The sequence below is a fragment of the Zootoca vivipara genome, chromosome 2 (genome assembly GCF_963506605.1).
Source record: "Zootoca vivipara chromosome 2, rZooViv1.1, whole genome shotgun sequence".
NCBI classification, from domain to species: Eukaryota; Metazoa; Chordata; class Lepidosauria; order Squamata; family Lacertidae; genus Zootoca; species Zootoca vivipara.
Genome location: NC_083277.1, coordinates 14,861,013 through 14,877,567, shown reverse-complemented (window position 1 = coordinate 14,877,567; position 16,555 = coordinate 14,861,013). Strand labels below are relative to the sequence as shown.

The 16,555-nt window shown below is 44.6% G+C and overlaps 1 protein-coding gene across 1 annotated transcript; it reads right to left on the bottom strand.

Annotated features, from left to right (window-relative positions):
• Window positions 1-173: 173 nt before the first annotated feature.
• LOC118081256 (E3 ubiquitin-protein ligase TRIM39-like) lies at window positions 174-15,653 on the bottom strand. Its single transcript, XM_035107653.2, has 7 exons — window positions 15,218-15,653; window positions 11,798-11,884; window positions 9,807-10,115; window positions 6,482-6,504; window positions 4,577-4,686; window positions 4,117-4,176; window positions 174-2,264 (listed from the first exon to the last, which is right to left on the bottom strand). Exons 1-7 carry the CDS (start codon window positions 15,635-15,637, stop codon window positions 1,660-1,662), a joined length of 1,614 nt encoding a protein of 537 aa, XP_034963544.2. The 5' UTR covers window positions 15,638-15,653; the 3' UTR covers window positions 174-1,659.
• Window positions 15,654-16,555: the final 902 nt, after the last annotated feature.

Here is a 16,555-nt window from a genome sequence, read left to right as displayed (position 1 = left end):
GATACGTTTTTTCTAAGAGTCTGAAAGCAGGACCTGCTTCTTTGGAGTTTTATAAGTTTCATCTTTTAACTATACCTATTTGCTTCATTTCTATGGTTTATTTTAGTGGCAGAACACTGGATTTTCATTGGGGTGGGGAGTTAAACCAAGTAAAACACACATAACCCTCAGGGTGAGCATCTCACTTTTATTATAATACAGCCAAAGAGCATGAAGAAACAGCAGCATAGATGCAGGAACTTTCCAAACAGCGAAAAGGTACCAACAACATCAGTTTAAAAAAACAACTATGCAAATCCCTGGGTACAATATGTAAAATAATAATAATAACAATAACAATAAGAGTTAAAGTTGGTGTTAAAAAAACAACCCAAGAAAAGGCAACAAAAAAAGAGTATTATGGCACCCCAAAAACAAATTTATTATGGCATAAGCTTTTGTGGACTACAGCCTACTTTGTTAGATGCAGAAAATGAAATCATAGTTGGCAGGTATATATGAGAAAATGATTAGGTGGGAGCTGGATGGCAATGAGACGAGAAAATTACAGTGAGTGATAATAGGGAGTTTAAATGTATGTTCAGCTGCCGCACCTCTTACAGTGAGAAAGTTACATTAACACCGAAAGTGGGAAACAGAACAGAGAACCTCCACTGCTTTATCAGCCCAATGCACTTCAAAGCAACACAATATTTTTGCACACTCTGCCGCAAAGGGGTTTTGCACAGAACACAGCACAGAGAAAACCAGAGAGTATTGTTTTCTTTGACAGTGCCTCAAGGGAGACTTGTGTGGGGCTGAACGAGTAAAGGATTTCTTATTTTGATGTCGGTGCCTTCCCTCCACTTCAGTGCCAAACTCCAGCACCATAGGGAATGTGGAGTGTGTGTGTGTGTGTGCGTGCATGTGCCACTGCCAACCTTGTGCCCTCCAGATGTTCTAAACTCCAGGTGGCCATGCTGCCTGAGGCCAATGAGACTTGTAGTCTAAAACATCTGGATGGTTCCAGGTTGGCAACAGTATTGATAGAGAGACACCTCACTAAAGCAATGCACATTGCATTCCACCCCACTCCACCTCCCCCCCAAAAAAACAAGGCACGCACAGGCACGCACCAAAAATATGTCCTGATTTATTCCACACCCAGCGTTGCATGGATATGCATGAAGCTTAGGGAAGTGTTCGCCAATGCATCCCGCCAGCACCAGAATTTCTACTTGCACAATGAGACTTCCCCCCCTCCCCCAAACTGCTGCAGAGGGTTGGGAGGACCCCAAAATAGGTTGGAGGGAGCAGGGGAGCAGTTCTCACATTCCATCGCACAAGCAGAAATCCCAGCGCATCACTAGGTTGGCTACAGCCCCACACGTACAACTGCTGCAATCGTTTGTGCGCCTTTCCCTTCTGAACTGACTGCCTCTCGAAAAGAAACAGGGTCACGTGCTTAACCACCTGACCGGTACTTAAGATTTCCATACAGGGAGATGCCCTGATGCCGTTGAGGTGACAGGTGATGGTTCCCACCCGAGTGATTTAAGTAGAGGAAGCAAGGAGGGAGGTGGCCACAGACCCCAACCGATAGAGGGGAACGTATTGCAATGGGAAGGAAGAGTGCTTAGGAGTTGCAAATCCAAGGAATGCCTACAAAGAGGAGATTCCTCAGAAATCATAGTAATCCCAAGGTTGAATAATCCCAGCCTCTAGCAGCTTCAACTCAATATCTTCTGGTTCTAACTGGCATATTTTGATGGGGCCCTTGCCAACCCAGAACCAGGGATAGATTTTTTCTCCTTTGAACGCAGCCGGAGGGAAGGTAAAGATTAAGGTTGCGGCATCGGTGGCGTTGCAAAATGACACCTCCCCTTTATCGTAATCGAGATACACCTGGATCTTCTTGAGGGGTTTTGGCACGGTCAAAGGAATAGGCCCTTGAAGGGTGAAAGCCCAGTACCCCTTCTCTGACCCAACTCTGTCTAGGCCTACTCCCCAGATTCCGTCATCAGGGTTAAAGTACAGAGGGCCCTTCCTCTCCACGGATTCCCTGGCCACCCCAGCACCCCATTCTTTTGCCTTTTCCACATCAACTTCCCAGTAGACTCTCCCTGAGGTGTATCCGTCGCAGCCCAGCACACACTGACGTTTCTCAAATCTCTTGGGGTGATAAGGCATCTCCTCAAACGACTCGTACGACTCCCAGGCACTTCCCAGGTCCTCGGAAAGGACCAGCAAGGTGTGTGCTGTGTCACGATCCAAGTACACACTTTCTGCAAGAAGAAGGGGAGGTTATAAGATGAATTACTGTATTTATTTAAAATACTAGCTGTACCCGGCCACGTGTTGCTGTGGCTCATCCCTGTGACTCCCCCCCCCCCCTGTCCCGACCCATGACCTATCCTGTCCCCTCCTCCCCCCACCCCCGGCTCATCCCTGTGACTTCCCCGACTCTGTCCCGACCCATGACCTATCCTGTCCCCTCCTCCCCCCCACCCCCGGCTCATCCCTGTGACTCCCCCCACCCTGTGTTCACCTTTCCCGCGGGGCCTCCGAATTCTGCTTGCCTCCTCCCACTCTGCCTGCCCTACAGCTGGGAGGGAAGCTGGAGGCCAGGGGTCAGCAAACCTTTTCAGCAGGAGACCGATCCACTGTCCCTCAGACGTTGTGGGGGGGGCAGACTATTGGGGGGGGGATGAACAAATTCCTATGCCCCACAAATAACCCAGAAGTGCATTTTAAATAAAAGGGCACATTCTACTCATGTAAAAACACTCCAATTCCCGGACCATCCACAGGCCGGATTTAGAAAGTGATTGGACCGGATCCGCCCCCCGGGCCTTAGTTTGCCTACCCATGCTGTAGAAGTACAGTAATATCCCCCCCTCTGCGCCTTTAACATCAGCGAAACATCCTTGCGCTCCTCCTGTGTAATGTTGCGCCGCCCGCGCACAAATGGAGCTGCGCGAAGACGCAGCGCAGGAAAAACAGATCGCACACAACCTCCCCCACAGCTGTAAGGCGGGCAGAGTGGGAGGAGGCAAGCAGACTAACAAGGCCACGCAAGAAAGGTGCGGAGGGGAGAAATATCTTTGATCGCTGCGGCCAACTGGAGTGGCAGCGCCTTTCTCGTGGGGCATTCTCAGTCTGCTTGCCTCCTCCCCCGGTAATAAATACTTTCCTATGCAGTTAACTTTTTAAAAATTGTAATAAAAATGTACTGTTTTTATTGTCATTAGATAGATGATAGATAGATACGATAGATGATTGATACATAGATAGATAGATAATGATAGATAGACAGAGATAAAAATCCTATCAATGTTTAATTGTTTTTTAATGATTGGTTTTCCTGTTTTTAGTGATTCTTATTTTTATCGGTAAGCTGCCTTGATGTAACGATCTCAGGCAGGCAGGCAAGCCTCGATAAGAATTAATGACTCCCTGGCAGTTTTATGACACATTTATTTACAAGTTACACTCAGAGAGTGGTTCCCAGCCTGCCGCTCTTGAAAGGAGTTGCTCATTCTGAAACTGCCTTGGTCACAACAGGAAATACGCCAACGTCCAGCCTTTCCCCCTGTTGCACTTCCATTGCATTCTGACCTTTACAGCTCTCCTGGAACGAGGAGAAGGAGGGGGGAGTTCCCCCACCCCATTCTCTAAGGATGAACTCTCTGACCTCTGACTCTCTGCTGGTTGCCTAGCAACTTCCCTACTGCCTATTCCTCCCCCTTCTTGTGAGCTGTCCATGTCTGCTCTAGCTGAGTCAGAGAACTCTTGGTGAAGGGGGAGAGTCGAGCCCACGACTCTTCTCCGTCCGATTTAGCCACGTCCCTGACACTTGAGGCTGTCAGGGGAAAAGGCAGAATATAAATAAATACATAAGAGGAAGAAGAATTTCCTTCACCTCTAGCCATGATTGCAAGGGATGCTGGGTTCAGCAGCATCTGGAGGGAAAAGGTTCCCTGCATCCTTTGAGTACCATGACCATTTCTGGGCTCCATCACCATAGTAACCATAACAGCACCCCAATGGTGTACAACTGCCATCGCAAGGGGTCCTGTTCGTGGATCTGCCACACCAAGTCCAGTTTGACTATCAGTTATCCCCCAGGGAACTCACCTTGTTCATATTCTTTCAGGAGTTTGTTTCTGGCTTCCCACATCTCAGTTGGCATCTGACCTAGAAAGGGGAGGGAGGATAACAGAAAGCATTAGAACAGGGGTCCCCAAACCCATTTGTGGGTGAATTTCAGTGATGTTTTCCGCAGCTTGTCTGAGGATTTGTGACTGAAGATGAGGGACTGCACATCCATCACACCAAATATTGCTATTGATTTTTAATTGCATGTTTGTGGTTGTAATTTAGTGTGCCGTATCACAATTTAAATTCTGCTCTGCTGCGAGTGAATGGGCACTGAAGAGATCTGTGAGGAGGAGAGGGCCTTCTCAAGAGTAGGGGTCCACCAAGGGCATCACGCCCAAAGGCGTTCCAGGACTGTGAGCCAGGATTGAAGCCGAGAGCCTTGTTCCACTCTTATCACAGGAAGTGAACCATCCCCTTCTCTCCTGCTTCCCGATACCTTTGAATTTCTGAAACGTCTTCTTCAAAGTTGTATTTAGCTCAGTGATTTCATAGCATTTGTTTTCCAGATCCCCAGTACTGTTTTCCTCATAATGGTCTTCACCAATCCTGGAGAGGGGAAAACAATAGCATGCTGTTCACTTGTCTTCTGTTGATTTGCTTCTGCAAAAATGAACATTTGAGGAACACAAAATTACACACACACACACACACACACACACACACACACACACACGTCACTGAAGGTATTGAACCATCAGGAAAATAGCCCAAGTGTATCTCCCACCACACTTATGTTTTAGGACAGGGGCCAGCAAACTTTTTCAGCAGGGGGCCGGTCCACTGTCCCTCAGACCTTGTGGGGGGCCGGACTATATTTTGGAAAAAAATATGAACGAATTCCTATGCCCCATAAATAACCCAGAGATGCATTTTAAATAAAAGGACACATTCTGCTCATGTAAAAACACCAGACAGGCCCCACAAATAACCCAGAGATGCATTTTAAATAAAAGGACACATTCTATTCATGTAAAAACATGCTGATTCCCGGACCGTCCGTGGGCCGGATTTAGAAGGCGATTGGGCTGCATCCGGCCCCCGGGCCTTAGTTTGGGGACCCTTCCTAAAAATACACAAAGGACTTACCCACATTGAAGCTTCAATCTATGCCCTCCCCCCTAAAAAAATCTGGACTACAATTCCTATCAGCCCCAGCAACACTCCTTGTGAAAATTGGTCTCATGGGAGCACCCACTTGCATGGCCAATAGCACCCAAACCATAAATTTCTCTTGGTAACAAACAGTGGTGCTGGCACAGAGGACAAACACAAAAACCACAACATCCTGTAAGTGAACCTGCAATTTCTCTTTAGAATGTTAAGACGGTGAAACTGATCTGTAAAAATGTTACAAGAGACATTGCACATATTTCTGTAAACCAAGAAAATCCTTAATAAATAATAATGATGATGTTAAGATGGTGATAACGGACAGATCAAAAGGAAGGAGGCAATGATTAGTGCAAAAGATCCTCTGGAGAGAGACGTCAAAAATTCTACTTGTGGAAGGTGGAGGGAGGAGGCGAAAGGATGAGATAGAGTACATACCAGTTGATTCTTGACCTCCCCTGCAAAATGAATGAGCCATGTGTAGTCATAGCTATGTTATTCTGTCTGATACCGAGGAAAAGAGAGGGGAGGCATTTGATTTATGCTCAACAAAGGATTTAACAATGTTTTATTATGTCGTCCCCCCTTGGGCAAGGCTGAATGGACTTAATTTAAATTATCTTTGGACTGGACCAGGAGTCTAAGGGAGCAATTAAAAGAAGATGAATGGCTGCTACCGGTAACTAAATCTGGCAAGAGCTTGCATTTGTGAAAAGGCTTTTTTTTTTAACTGCGTGCTGAGGAAGAACCCCAGAGTGAAATTTTAATGGGAGAGATTGGTCATCTGGTTGGGGAGTTATTTATAGTCGCAGCCTGTTGGTGAACAGCAGAAGGAATGATCCCAAAGGAATGGAATGTGACTTTGTAAACATTGAAGAAAGATGAACAGAGGAGGATGGCAATTAACTATCTCAACATACCAGGTCTGGGAATAATGTTTATGAAGGACTACACACTCGAAATGGATTTTATATTTATGAAAAGTAGCAGAGGTGCTGAATGTGAGGAAACTAGCAAGGTCAGCTGTGAGAATGGACTAACATCAAGAGAAGGATGAAGAGGAGTCTGAAGAAGAATGAAGTGGCTACATCAGGAAGCAATGGACATACGTTTGCAACAGGAGTGGGAAAACTATTTTTTTTTAAAAAGAAATTGTATTAAATTTAAATAATTTGGACTGGTTTGCAATAATTTGGAAAACCAATAAAAATAATATATATAAGATACATACCAGTTGGTGATCATGTCATATTCCTAGAAGAAGGAGAAATAGAGAAAACGAGTAGTCACGTTTCTAGCGATATGAAAAAAGGGTATCTGTGAAGTTGTAAAATCCGATTAAAATCCATCAGGATCCCGGTTTGGTGTGTCTTATCATTTTGCCGGGCTCTATGGTGACGTGGGAGAATTTCCACCCCGCAAGTGCACCCCGCCAGCCTCATGTTTAATTGTATGAAAAGATTCCAAGAGCTCTGGCCAGGTAAAGGAATAATTTTTAGAACGTTTTAAGTTGATAATAATAAGACAAATTCCAGTAGCAGTCCAGTTTTTAGAAATCCAGGACAAGGCCCTGTTTCAGTTTATTCTTCATCAGCTCTAGTTTCATAGTTTCAAGGTCAAAGTGTACCATTCATGTTTTTCTCTTGGAATCTTTTTATTTGATTTTCTCAACTCTCCAAGGACTCCAATTTATTTGTATTTCATGTTTAATTGTAGCACAGAGATTGGCGCAGCTAGGAACTGCAGTTGCCACACATTGAACAGATTTAATCCTTAGACCTCATGGCCATGTGAGGGAGTCCGAACAAATGCGGTTTCCTCATTGTTCAAATCTTGGGGTGGATTAAAACCCCAAGGTGCCATGCATACCTGCCAAGTTCCTCTCTGAAAAATAAGGGACCGGACCGGAAGTAGCATACCGGAAGTAGCGCGGTGGCCATTTTGGAACTGGGCGGAGCATGCTCAGAAGTGACTTTTGATGCTGTTGTGCCCAGTACCAAAATGGCTGCCGCACCAGAAGTCGCGCTGCAGCCATTTTGGAACTGGGCAGAGCAGCATCAAAAGTCGCTTCTGAGCATGCTCCGCCCAGTTCCAAAATGGCCGCCGTGCCAGAATAAACTGGGGGGAAACAAAAAAATCCATTTTTTCGGCTGGGGACAGCTGGAAAAACGGGGGTTTCCCGGGGAAAACGGGAGACTTGGCAGCTATGGTGCCATGTGAGGTAGCACATGGCACAACCCTGCTTGCAATCTACCACTTCGGACGGGGCGGGGGAACCCTCATTGGATTGCTCTGCCATATTAAACACACACATATACCTCCCTCGAGGTGGAAAGCTAGAACAGAAAGATAAGCTTAAAACCCTTCACTTGGATGGGCTTGTTTCTAACGTGCAGATATTTGGGGTTGATGCATTCTAGCATGGAACCGCCTCACTTGTTTTCTGAAAGCACTGCTTAGGAAGGCCTATTCCACATTCTGTACATGCATGTTCTTCAGGGTTCTTTGTTTGGTTAGTTTGTTTGTAAGTGACTTTGGGTTGCCTTGGGCAAGATAAAGTGACTTAACAAATGTAAATAGTAGTAGCAGCAGTAGTAACAGCAACAACCGAAATGTGATCAGTTTGGCTGACAGGAAAAGCAGTCTACTTATTTCTATCAGCTTTTCCAACCTGTTCCCGCATCAATTGGCATTTTTAAAAACACACCCGTACGCAAAATTGCATAATTTTTAGCATACCGTTCTTTTCTGTCTATAAGACAATGGGGTTTTTTAACCTTAAAACAATGCATAAAAATTGGGGTCTTCCTATACATGGGTAGTGCAGAGGGGGGATGGTGGAAATGATTTCTGTCTTGAGTAGTAGATTGTCACTGGCATTATTGCGGGTGATAGGCTGCTGCGGCAATGCCCGCTTGTGATTGGACGTTGCTGCGGCAATGTCCGCTTGCAATTAGTCGCTGCGGCGAGAATGTCCGCTGGCGATTGGTCACTGCTGCAGCAATTGGGTGTGTGATTGGCGGTTGCTGGTGTCGATCGGAAATAAGGTAGGAGACTTCTGCGTTGCGTTCAATCGCAAGTGTTTGGAATTTGGGTGAGCTTTCTTTTGGCATTCCTCCCATTCTGGACACACACACCCCATTTTCTTAATACTGGGTCCCCAAAATTAAGGGGCGTCTTATAGACGGAAAAGTATGGCATTTTTCTCAAATGTGCATTTGAGAAATGCACGTTTCCCCTTAATAGGCACATTTTTGCATGGCATTCAACTTAAAATACATGTTCTGGGATGCTTTTCTGAGCCCACGCCTGCATCTCAAAATTTGGAGAAGTGCGGACTCTGAAGCCTAACTGTGTTCTGATCCGCATACCAGTCTCTGGAAGTTCGCATCTAACTTGTTTGCTTAAAAATGCAAATTAAGAGCAATCTTTGAGCACCAGGAGCAGTAATGGATTGTGCTGCACAGGGTTCAATTCCCCGCAACAGGATAGGGATTACGACTGCAAATCGGGTCCTCCCTAACAAGAGGGCACGTGTTGCGGTGGGACCTGCCAATTAGTCCCTGTGTTGTGGGTGGGAACTTTGGAGCGGCCACAACACCCTATTGGTGGTCCCTCAATCTTGGGTGCAATTGGGCTAACGGGACGCCAGTCAAAGTGATCGAGGGACCACTATATATCCAGATGCACGTGTCCCTGAGCTTCCTCTTTCGGGCTCAGTGCATCGGAAGACCCGCCCACCTCTCCCTGTTTTAGGGCTTGCGCTTAACGCTTAACCTTGCTATGCCGTCATGTGTCGCCTGTCGTTGGGACAGGGGCACGGCAGGATTTTTCCCCACTTGGCTGATTGGCTGGTGCCATTTGGGTTTCGCCTGCCGCATAGCAAACCATCACAACTTGTAAGGTTGCGGATAGGCAGGGTGCCTAGCCATCCCTATGCGTTGGGTATTCCTTTAAGAAGGAATCCACGGACTCATGGTTGGTCTCGCCGTGTGGGGTTGTGCCCTGAGCCTCAGTTCAGGGCTCATCTGGGTGGGGGTGTAGCAGGGCTCCTGCTTGCCACTGTCCCAGGTGTTCACCCAAGGCTGACTTACGGTTGGTGCCCAGAGTCAGCGCTTCCTGCAGGGCTGCGGGTAGCTAGTCCAGGCATCCCCAAGCTTCGGCCCTCCAGATGGTTTGGACTACAATTCCCATCTTCCCTGACCACTGGTCCTGTTAGCTAGGGATCATGGGAGTTGTAGGCCAAAACATCTGGAGGGGATGCCTGAGCTAGTCGAACCAGAGCCTATGCAACCACTCACTTGATTTGTAATCAATAAAGCTGTGGCCTAAATTCTGCCAAAAACCAAACCAAAAATTTGAGTCTTGCCTGAATTTATTTCTGGGGGTGGTTAAAAGGCCTCCACACGCAAATGAACCATGTCTGCAATTTACACTTTGAAAGCCGCTCATGCCGTTGCTAATTGCACGAGCAGTGCAAAATCCCATGGTGATTTCTGAAACCTGGGGTTCGCAATACTCACTGCAGGAGCTTGCCTTTTTTACAACATTCTCACCTTGCAGAACTCAGCCCGTCGGTGACTATGTATCTTCTCTGCCTCACTGATCAAGGCATTGACTTGAGGGGATGGCCCTTTCAGGAGTTCAGCCCCTAGCTGAGTGCACATCTTCTCTACAGCACTGGTCAAGACATCGAGCTGAGTTACATCCCTGGTATATTCACGGTCTTCTTCCTCCTTCTTCTTTAAGATTGTGCTTTTCAGTTCTTCCAGGTAGAGCACCAGGAATTGTGCTTGATCCTTCAAAGACTGGCACAAGTTTTCGACCTCAGTCACTAACGCCTGGTGTGCAAGGCTTGCTTTATCCTGTAGTGGGACAGAAACAAAGAACAAGCCAAACAAGAAAATTATTCCTCACAGCAGAACTGTAGGGGCAAACTATATATGCTAAACCTATGATGACTGGATCATAGGCCTGCAAGCGTCTTACCCACTGCCTTTTCCAACAGATTTCATGTTAATATTTGGCTGCCTACACACAATGCATTTAAAACACATGACTTAGCCCCAAAGAATCCTGGAAACTGTAGTTTATAAAGGGTGTTGAGAAGCGTAGCTCTGTGAAGGCTACAGTTCTCAGGATTCTTTGAATGAAGCTGTATGCTTTAAATGTATGGTATGTCCCTGGCAAATCAAGTTAATGGAATATCCCAAAATGGCAAAATTAACTGGAAAGCTCAGAAGCCAAGATGACAAGAAATTCAGAAAAGAATGGGAAATGTTTATTGTCTATATGCAAAAGTATTGTAAACAAGTTAACACACTGGCAGGATTTTAAGAACGCTTGTAATTTTAGAAATACAGTAGGAAAAACTGGATGATTTTTTTTTAATAGTGATGATTAGCAGTTGAAAAGAAAAATTAAGGGACCAAAGGACAGGGTGGAGGGAAGTCCCGGGATTTGGAGAATCCCTATTTTTGGATTTGAAATTATTTTGACATACAGTTGTTGTTGTTGTTGTTGTTGTTGTTGTTGTTGTTGTTGTTTTGTGTGTGTGTGTGTGTGTGTGTGTGTGTGTGTTACTATTGTTCCTGTTTCTTCCAACCTTTGTATGGTTGGAAGAAAATCTAATAAAATATATTTTAAAATAAAATAAATGTATGGTATGTCTGCAGCCTTTATTTGATTTATTTCACACATACGTGAGTATTGCTCTGCTTTCCTTCGGACCACACCAGCAAGGCCGAGGGATGTGTGTGTCTTGTTGTCTGGGCAGCCCAGGACCTCCATACACACCACCCAGGCTTGCACCCTGGGGAGGTCACTTCATTGCTGCTAATGTTTGACTTCACCCTCAGAGGCGCACTCCATTGTCTCTTGTGACAGGCAGGTGCCAACAACATGAGTAGATAGATAGATAGATAGATAGACAGACAGCTTGTACTTGCTTTCAGTGCAACATATAAACAAGCCGCAAACTGGTGGGCAGTTCATACTGTCAGGAAGCTCTTTCTAATGTTCAGGCAATAACTTTTTGTTCTTACGTGAGGACTGAAGGACTGAAATAAAAAATGGTGATGCGCTTTTTAATGGACTGGAAAGTGTGCAAGCAAAGTGTGGTGGTTTGGACAGGACTTCTGCCCTGGGTACTCATAGCTTGCTTGTTTTGATGGTTTTATTATGCTGTGTTACTGCATAATGAAAATAAACACACGGAGAGATTGTGTGTGTGTGTGTGTGTGTGTGTGTGTGTGTGTGTAACTTGAACCCATTGGTTTGGGTCTTACCATCCAGGGCAACAGAAAATAAAATTTGGTCTCTTGAATAAGTGCCTGACCTTCAGTTACTTGACAATGACTATCAAATTGCTTAACTCTCTCTCTCTCTCTGTCTCTCTCTCTCTGTCTCTCTCTCTCCTCCTGGGGAATGAGATAAGGCATAGCAGGGGGGGGGCAGGGACATCCCCCAGCCCACAGCAGGCCTAGTACGCTGTCTGGTGTAAACCAAGCATCCATCTGTAGGTGCTGAGTGCTTATGCAAGACTTACCAGCAGGTCTTGGCCACCACATGCAGAAGCTTCTTTGAACTTTTCAACCGAAGCTTGTTGTAGCTTCAACTTGCTCAGAATTTGCTCCTAAGAGGAAGTTGTGAAGGGGAGGGGAGAATTGGATTTTAGTTTGTTCCTGCCTTCAGACACATTAGTTAGACTTCTCAGGTGTAAGAACTTGGAGAAAAGATTGTAGCATTCAGGATTCAGAGATAGTTGCAACTGGCCCCAACAACATCCAACATACCATCCCAGGACTATTTAATTGCTCATCCTCTAACATTGTGTATGCCATCAAATGCCAACAGTGCCCTTCAGCTCTCTATATTGGACAAACAGGCCAAACCCTGCGCTAAAGGATAAATGGACATAAATCTGACATCAGAAATTACAAGACAGAGAAACCAGTAGGAGAGCACTTCAATCTCCCAGGACATTCTGTACAAGATCTCAAAGTAGCTGTCTTACTACAGAAGAAAGAAAAAGAAAAGCTGTCTTACTACAACAGAAGCTTTCTTACTGGGATTAATATCGGATGACATCCCCAAAAATTAGAAAAATATGCTCCTTTATGCAACGGCAGCAGCCAGATTACTTATTGCGAAAAACTGGAAAGGGGAAAAACTCCCAACAGTATTAGAATGGAGGTTTAAACTAGTAGAGTTTGTGTAAATGGCTAAACTAACATCAAATATCAGAGGTCGCTCAAATCAGGAAACAAGGAAAAAATGGGAAGGATTAAAGGAATAAATGGGAAGGTACTGCTCTGGAATGGATAATTTACAGTAAAATAAGGTAGAAAAAACACACAGAAAGCAAAGATAAAGAAATAAGATGAAATGGGTGTATAATATATAAGAAACACAACTGATAGAAGTGGAAATAAGAAAATGGGAATGAAAGCACACAAGGGTGAGAGGAAGTCAAGAGGAGGATGTAGGAGGGAGGGAGTAATAAGGGAATGTATTGAAGTGGATTGAAATAGATTATTTGAAATGTTATTGATTTTTGTTTGTAATCTAAGTAAGCTTTGTTTTGCTTTGTTTGCTTAATGATGTATGAAGTAAAATCAATAAAAAATAGGTGGGGGAACTTCCCTAAACAGGAACCGTCTGCCACAGGGCACCCAAGCAGTTGTAGTTTTGCCATGGCACACGTAATCCCCACACATTCTAAAAAAAAGGATGGGGTGCAGCAGACACTCAGTGCTGAGGGAAACACACATTCATAAGTGATAAGGGCAAAACTTGGGGTACGGTACTTACCGTAAGTTTCCCAACTTTGCTAGGGTCTAGCCCTGCTAGTTCAGAATAAGCAAGAGACCTCAGCCAGGGCAATTGAAGCAAAACAGCAGCTTGGAAGCCTGATCGTTTATTGTTGAAACAAGGTTCCAACTCCCAAGCAAAAACAAAACAAGGAAGAAGAAAACCAGAACAAAGGACCCATGAGTAAATCTCATGGGAATGTGTGCGGCTGGTGTTATCTGGTTTTAAAACTTTCAGCACAGCTTGACCTTGCCAGAATGCTTGGGTGCTTGACCGATAACACCCAAGGTTCTGAGTAGGAGGAGGAAGGCATGAAGGTGCTGAAATAAAAAAAATGGAAAATGGTTCACACACATCTGTTTTCTGGCCTGTCTGCTCCAAGATGGATATTGAGGCTTAGAACTCATGCTGATAGCCTTTGAGCTGGACCAGAGGAAATTAGAAAGAAAATTAAGCGGGGAGGAGAGAGAGAGATATTAAAAATTAATGTTCTGGAATATTGCACTCTGCGTTTAGTGTAAAAAATCTGCCAGAAGCACCTTTTATTACAGTATACAAGCGAGTTGGGTCACTCAAACCATCAGGAGGCTTCCCCAGGAAGTTCCAAGCAGATCAGACGCCTTATATAAAGGCATTTCAAAGTTTCACTAACAGCAGGCATAAAATAAAGACCAACTAAGTTTTTATTTTGGTATGAGCTTTCGTGTGCATGCACACTTCTTCAGATACCAAGCATAAAAGTACAGAATAGGTGCAGAAAGATTCTTGCTGTGAAGACAGCAAAACAGCTGCTCTTTTCAGTTCCATTTTCTGAAAACTCATGACTTATATGTTTCCGTAACCTCACCCACTTTTGTTAGAACTTGAGAAGTGGTGAGGCCCAGGCAGCCCCCCCCCCCCCGCAACAACATATTGATTAAATAAATAAACGAAACAGGGATAAAAAGGAAGGGAATAGGAGTGGAAAGCTCTTATACGGTAGGAGGCAGAAGTGAATGTGAAATGACCAGGGCAGGGGGAGGGATGAAAGAAAACTAGCAGTTTGGGGATGAGGAATAAGGTATCAGTTGAATGCAAAAGGGGATTGGGAGAAGAAAATTACAGGAGATGGGTAAAAATAATTTGAGAGACAGGTGGGAATGGGAAGGGATCACTAAATTCTGCCTAACATGGGGAGGCTGAGTCATGATACCTCCAGAGCAGATGGAGGAAAACTGAGCTATGGAACTGCTTGCCACAAGGAAGAAATTGTGGGAAAGAATTCACCTATTTCCAAAGATGGATCAGAGAGCAGTAAAAAGTGATGTTAGTAATTGCCAGTGGATTATGCCAACCTTGGCCTCCATTTTGTGTCTGGCTCTGCCCTAAACCACCATTAGACACTTGTGGAGTGGGTTATTTATTTATTTTTTTGGCATTTAATAAGTCTGGTGGCTTGTTTTTCAATTTAGGGCTGCATATTTAAGCAAATGAGAGATGTGATTTGGCAAAAGACATTTCTTTTTGTTAACTAATACAGATTCTGCCACATTAAAAAGTTTAAAATGTTGATAAATAAAATATGTTCTGAAGGCATAAGGTTAGACCAGGGGTCAGCAACCTTTTTCAGCCGTGGGCCAGTCCACAGTCCCTCAGACCATGTGGTGGGCCAGACTATACTTTTGAAAATAATAATGAACAAATTCCTATGCCACACAAATAACCCGGAGATGCATTTTTAAATAAAAGGACACATTCTACTCATGTAAAAACACGCTGATTCCCGGACCGTCCGTGGGCCAGATTGAGAAGGCAATTGGGCTGCTGCATCTGGCCTACGGGCCTTAGGTTGCCTACCCCTGGGTTAGACCATCACGAACACATCCTCTCAGATTGGTTGATTATATAAACAAACCACTCAAACCCCCCCCCCTTTTTGGTGCCTTAATTTCATTTTGTGTATTGCCATTTTTTATTTTTATTTTATGGCTAGTGGCCTCAAAAGCTGTAAGTTGAATGGTTCTCTCTGGCCCTCTTGTGAGGGCACTGAGGCAGAGTCCTGGCTGAAATTTGACTTCGGGCAAGAAGATGCAACCTATTCTAAAATAACATTAATAACAATTACATAGTTTTGCCGCCACCCCACTCTATCTGAAAAAGCTCCGTCTATTATTACCTTTCGCTCCTCAATAGCCTTCTGTATGGACAGGATGGTGTGGTCCCGATGCTGACCCTCGCACTTCGCACAGATCAGGATGCTGTCCTTTTGGCAGAAAAGTGTCAGAGGCTCCTTGTGCAAAGGGCAGGAGGTGCTCTCGCATGCGGCTGGCTCTTTCAGGCTTCGCCAGGTGAGCTGCCGACTTGCCTCCACCATGTTCTTCAGCTGCCCGTTTTGCTGCAGCTTGGCCTTCATGAAACACCGCTTGCACTGAGGGCAGCAGGCGTTCCTAAAGGAGCCTTTCCAGTGCTTAGTGATGCAAGCCTTGCAGAAGTTATGCCCGCATCCGATGAGCATCACTGGGTCAACGAACTCCTTCAGGCAGAGGGAGCAAGTGAGGGCGTCGAGAAGGGACTGGACTGGGTTCGCAGAAGCCATGGCTTTGCTTGCAGAACGAAAGAGAAAAGTAGTCTGAAGGTGCCAACAGTTTCCTGCTATAAAGAGGGAGGAGGAGGAGGAGAGGGGAGTGTCAATTCTTGTGCTGAGATTCTCTTTTGTGATGACTTGCATCCCGCCCACTCGGGGTGGGGGTGGGGGTGGAAGAGAGACACCCCTACCTAACCCCCCCCCTTTTTTTTTGGTGTGCACAAGTCTGACTCCGGCCATATTTACACAGGGGACTACTTCAGTTTGATTAAAAACGATAATACATGGTTTAACACATTTTTAAACTTGTTTTTAAGTTTGGCAAACTGTGGGGGAATGCAGAAGCTGCCCAAGTCAAAGTCATTAATTATTTGGGAAGATACATTCAAGCAGTTGTTGAAATCCCAAGATTGGCTGTATGGTTCCATAACATGCATTATCCTCAACCATAATGTTTACATCGAACATAGCAAAATATCTGGCTCAACTTTAAAAAAATATTTATTGCATTTATATCCAACTTTTCTCCTCCAAGGAGCTCAAAGTGGGTGTAAATGGTTCTTTCTGACACGAAAATATGAAAGCATGTAATTTTAACATGCTCCCATACATTCTTATAATAAATTTGATGATATTTTGCTACGTCTTCTTCTTCCTATATTGTATACAGTGCTCTTTTTCTGGGGGGACGCATACCTCTAAACATTTTGTAAATCTAAGTTGGGCCTCATTGAGGGGCAGTATTTTAATATGAGGAGGAAAATGAGAGTACCCCTAAACATTTTTTTTAAAAAACAACCACTGATTGTATATATTTTTATATTGCTTCTTTCTACACATTTTTGTACCTTTTTATGTTTCTTTTATTTTCCTCTTTATCTTTGCATCACTTTATAATTGAAACCTTTTCAATAAAAAGATTAAATATGA

What these genes read in the sequence shown, in the direction of transcription:
- LOC118081256 (XM_035107653.2), bottom strand. Translation starts at nt 15,637, where the DNA reads ATGGCTTCTGCGAACCCAGTCCAGTCCCTTCTCGACGCCCTCACTTGC. An exon ending in GTGGTGGCCAAGACCTGCTG is followed by an intron (nt 10,116 to 11,797) that starts GTAAGTCTTGCA and finishes GTCCCACTACAG; the next exon opens with GATAAAGCAAGCCTTGCACA. An exon ending in GACGGGCTGAGTTCTGCAAG is followed by an intron (nt 6,505 to 9,806) that starts GTGAGAATGTTG and finishes TCCTTCTTCTAG; the next exon opens with GAATATGACATGATCACCAA.